Genomic DNA, 3,830 nt, shown 5'->3' on the forward strand with positions numbered 1-3,830 from the left:
GTAGTAAGATGGCTAAACCTTAACCACTCATTTTAGTGGTCCCCACTTGGAAATGATCCCCTCCAATGTGCAAGTAGCCCCCCTTTGAATGTGTTATGATGTTTTCAGTCGTCAAAGTACGACCATTTATCAACAATGGACATGCATCCCCTACATACACTGCTCAAACTAGATTAACGGTCAAAACAACCAATGATCCCGATGTAGCCAACCCGTCGAGTCTACATCTCCTTAGGTAGACTCGAATGGCGGTACTTGTCGGTCCTCTTGTCGAAGATGACTCGCAACGAGCCCACTCGATCAGCTACTCGACGCCTCACGAGGTCGACTCGAAAGGTATTACTTCTTGGCTAAGCTAAAGGACGACTTCAGCCTTGAGCCTTTCCCGCTGCAAGCACATCGGCGTCACGCGCATCATACGTCTAGCCTTGATAGTCTTCATGACTCATCGGGCCACGTCAGCACCGTCATGTCTCTGATCACTTCTCATTTAATGTTGAGGTGATCTCTCACAAATGACGACATATCTCGACAAAAAGAGCATTTAATCGGGACGGATAGAAAACGCAAAAATGTTAAATCTTTGTCAAAAAGTCCCTCCCGATGTGGTTGAAGAGCTTAAAGATTATAAAGAAAGGCAAAAGATAGCTAAAAGACAACAAGCTATAGATGAATATCTCCCCGAACTTGGGGATGAGAACATGGTGGAAATTGATGAGGAGGAGGATGAAGATGAACAAGTACAAGAACGTAGAGATAGAGGAAAAGGCCCGACAGTTCATATGTCATCTTCGGTAACGACAAGAGGAAGAGGGAGTGTTGGCATGCACAGTGCGGGATCTTCTACAGGCCCAAAGATGAAGGGGCCGATGAATGCATTTCTTACATTCGATCCCGCTCTAGAGGTCGCCAAGGATGAAAGAAGGCGCAAGTTGAGGCAATCGTGTATTGAAGAAAGCCTCAACAAAGATGCAGTGGCTAAAGTGCATCAAGACATAGCTCGGTGGTGGTATCAAGCTGGCATTCCCTACCGCTCGTCTTAGATCTTTCAAAATCATGTTAAAAGTCCGTGGGGGCTTTTGGGCCTAACTTGCCTCCGACATTACACCATTTCAGAGAGCCTTTGCTTAGGAAGGAGAAAAAAATACACCGATGATCTGATACAACCTCATAAAGAGGTGTGGGCTACAAAAGGTTGTTCTTTCATGTCAGATGGTTGGAGTGACAGAAAGGGGAGGACATTGATCAACTTTCTTGTGAACTCTCCTCATGGTACGGTGTTTCTTTCCTCTATTGATGCTTCTGATGAGATCAAGACGGGGGATAGAATGTTTGAGATACTTAGTGAGCAGATTAAGCTCATAGGACCTCAGAATGTGGTTCAGATCGTCACGGATAACCATTCTAGTCTCAAATATGCAAGTAAATTTTAAGCAATTAATTTTATTTTGGTTATGAATTCTTTGCTAATGCTATGTTAGGATGCTCAGATATTGATCTTTTTTTTATTCTTTTATTTATAGGAGCGGAATTGGAAAAAGAGTATCCTCATTTATATTGGACTCCTTGTGCTGCTCATTGTATTAATCTCATGCTCAAGGATATTGGTAAACTACCATCTGTGAAGCTAACATTGAGTCGAGCTATGGAGTTGACTGGATTCATCTACTCACATGCGTGGGTTTTGAAGCTGATGAGAGGTCAAACTAACGACAGAGAGCTTCTTAGACCGGCGGTGACACGATTTGCCACATCATTTATGACTTTGTCAAGCATCCATTGACAGAAAAATAACCTCAGAAAGATGTTTAATTTGGAGACATGGAGGCAAAGTAAGTGGGCAAGAGAGTCAAAGGGAAAATCAGCTGAAAGGATAGTTCATATGCCATCTTTCTGGAACAACATTATTCGTATTCTCAAGCTGATGGCTTCTCTCGTTGGTGTTCTGAAACTTGTTGATGGTGACAAGAAGCCTGCTATGGGATATATTTATGAGGCGATGGATAGAGCTAAGGAGGTTATTGCTAAAGCCTTTGGTGATGATTCAATAAAATATTCTGAGGTATTTGATATCATTGATAAGAGGTGGCAGGATCAGCTTCATCGACCTTTACATGCTGCAAGATATTACCTCAATCCTGCATTTTTCTATGACCATCCAAACATCCAAGGGGATGACGAAGTTATAAGAGGTCTTTATCAAGTCATTGAGAAGATGGTGCCCACACAAGACCAAGACAAGGTTGATAAACAGTTGGATATATACAGGCATGCTGAAGGTCTTTTTGGTATGGAGATAGCTAAGAGAAACAGAAAGAAGAAGTCTCCAGGTAAATATGCATAATATAAACCCTTAATTGACTAGATTTCTTATAAGAAATACACTACTAATCACAGTCTATTTAAATTGACAGCTGATTAGTGGGAGTCTTATGGTGCATCAGCACCAGAGTTACAGAAACTTGTTGTTAGAGTCCTCAGCCTTACTTGTAGCTCCTCTGGCTGTGAAAGAAATTGGAGTACTTTTGAGCAAGTATGATTAGTTTTATTTTATTCAACAAAATATATTTTATTCCCTTAGAGATATGAATGTTGATTTGATTGATTTGTATAAAATTATAAATTACAGATACACACCAAGAAGATGAATAAATTGGATCATAAAAGGTTACAAGATCTAGTTTACTGCAACTCTGCAAGTACAACCAAGCTTTGAAGGAGAGATATGACTACAGAGATACTATTGATCCGATTAAGCTGGCTGATATAGATGAAAGCAATGAGTGGTTGTTAGGGCAGTTCGGTGAAGGTGAAAATGCAGAGAATGACCTGGTGGAGGGTGAGGACAATCTTACATATGGTGTTGTAGGAGATGCGATGGGAGCTGAAGAAGATGATGCTATGTATCTAAGATCGACTAATAGGTTTCGAGGATCTTCAAGTGGTATTGGTTCATCGTCGAGGAGGGAGCCAGTTTCTGAGTCGGAAGATGAAGAGGAGTTTAATGATGAGGAGGTGACTGAAGAGAAGGATATACCCTTAGAAGAGGATGATGATGATGTTAATGAGGAGGATTAGTCATTTGAGCCATTAGGCTATTATTTTGCCACTTATTTGATTTGTTTAATTAGATTGCTTGCTTTGCTTTAATGTTAGTGAACTCCTTAAGTGTTCTAGTTGCTTTGTTTTTTTGTGTTGTTGGACAACTTGATTTGCTTCAATGATTAAAACTTTATCTTGTGATCTGGTAGTATATATTTTATATATTTCGAGTCATTGATATTTTTATGTGAAATTTCACAAATATATATATATATATATTTTTCATTCATTTTGTATATCTCAAAATTTTTGTGGTATGGACTGCGCCTCGCTTCGCTCGGGCACGCGCCTCGCATTGCGCCTTGCGCATGTGCGCGTAAACTGACTTTGCGCCCCACATTGCGCCTCGCACATTGAAAACACTGGCGGTAAGGACACACGGCTTTAGCGCGTCCTTATTGATCTCAGCCAGCTAGGGGAGGAGAGGACGCCGTCGGCGCCAGAGATCCACACGAACCGCTCCTTCCAATCTCAGATCGACTCGGGAGCGTCTGAAATAAATTTACAACCCGTAGTGTAGTGGAGGAAGTAGTAAGGGTCCCTCGTCAACTTGAAGCTGACCAGGTTTCTCATCAGGCGCATGCTCGGCAGGATGCCGACCTGGTGACAGATCACGATGAAGCCCACCAAAACCCCAATTGCATTTAGGGTGAACTGAGAGTGGGAAACCCCAAAACGACGCGTACATCCCTAATAAAAGTATTGAGTGGTAGCCGAAGCCCATACTC

At 41.8% G+C, this 3,830-nt stretch overlaps 2 protein-coding genes across 3 annotated transcripts in view; both read left to right on the top strand.

Moving 5' to 3' along the window:
• Nucleotides 1-3,830, top strand: part of LOC109850583 (protein yippee-like) — a 21,982-nt gene that overhangs the window by 7,644 nt on the left and 10,508 nt on the right. The window lies entirely within an intron of this gene.
• Nucleotides 1,683-3,824, top strand: LOC109850582. 2 transcript variants are annotated; one of them, XR_002249469.1, is made up of 2 exons: nt 1,683-2,533; nt 2,630-3,824. XR_002249469.1 is itself a non-coding variant. In XM_020420617.1 (2 exons), the coding sequence occupies exons 1-2, from the start codon at nt 1,805-1,807 to the stop codon at nt 2,420-2,422; spliced, it is 534 nt and encodes a 177-aa protein (XP_020276206.1). In that variant the 5' UTR covers nt 1,683-1,804; the 3' UTR covers nt 2,423-3,824. The 2 variants fall into 2 exon arrangements, 1 of the variants encoding a protein (XP_020276206.1); XM_020420617.1 differs by having other exon boundaries at nt 1,683-2,330; nt 2,415-3,824.

Source organism: Asparagus officinalis, chromosome 7 (assembly GCF_001876935.1).
Source record: "Asparagus officinalis chromosome 7, Aspof.V1, whole genome shotgun sequence".
NCBI classification, from domain to species: Eukaryota; Viridiplantae; Streptophyta; class Magnoliopsida; order Asparagales; family Asparagaceae; genus Asparagus; species Asparagus officinalis.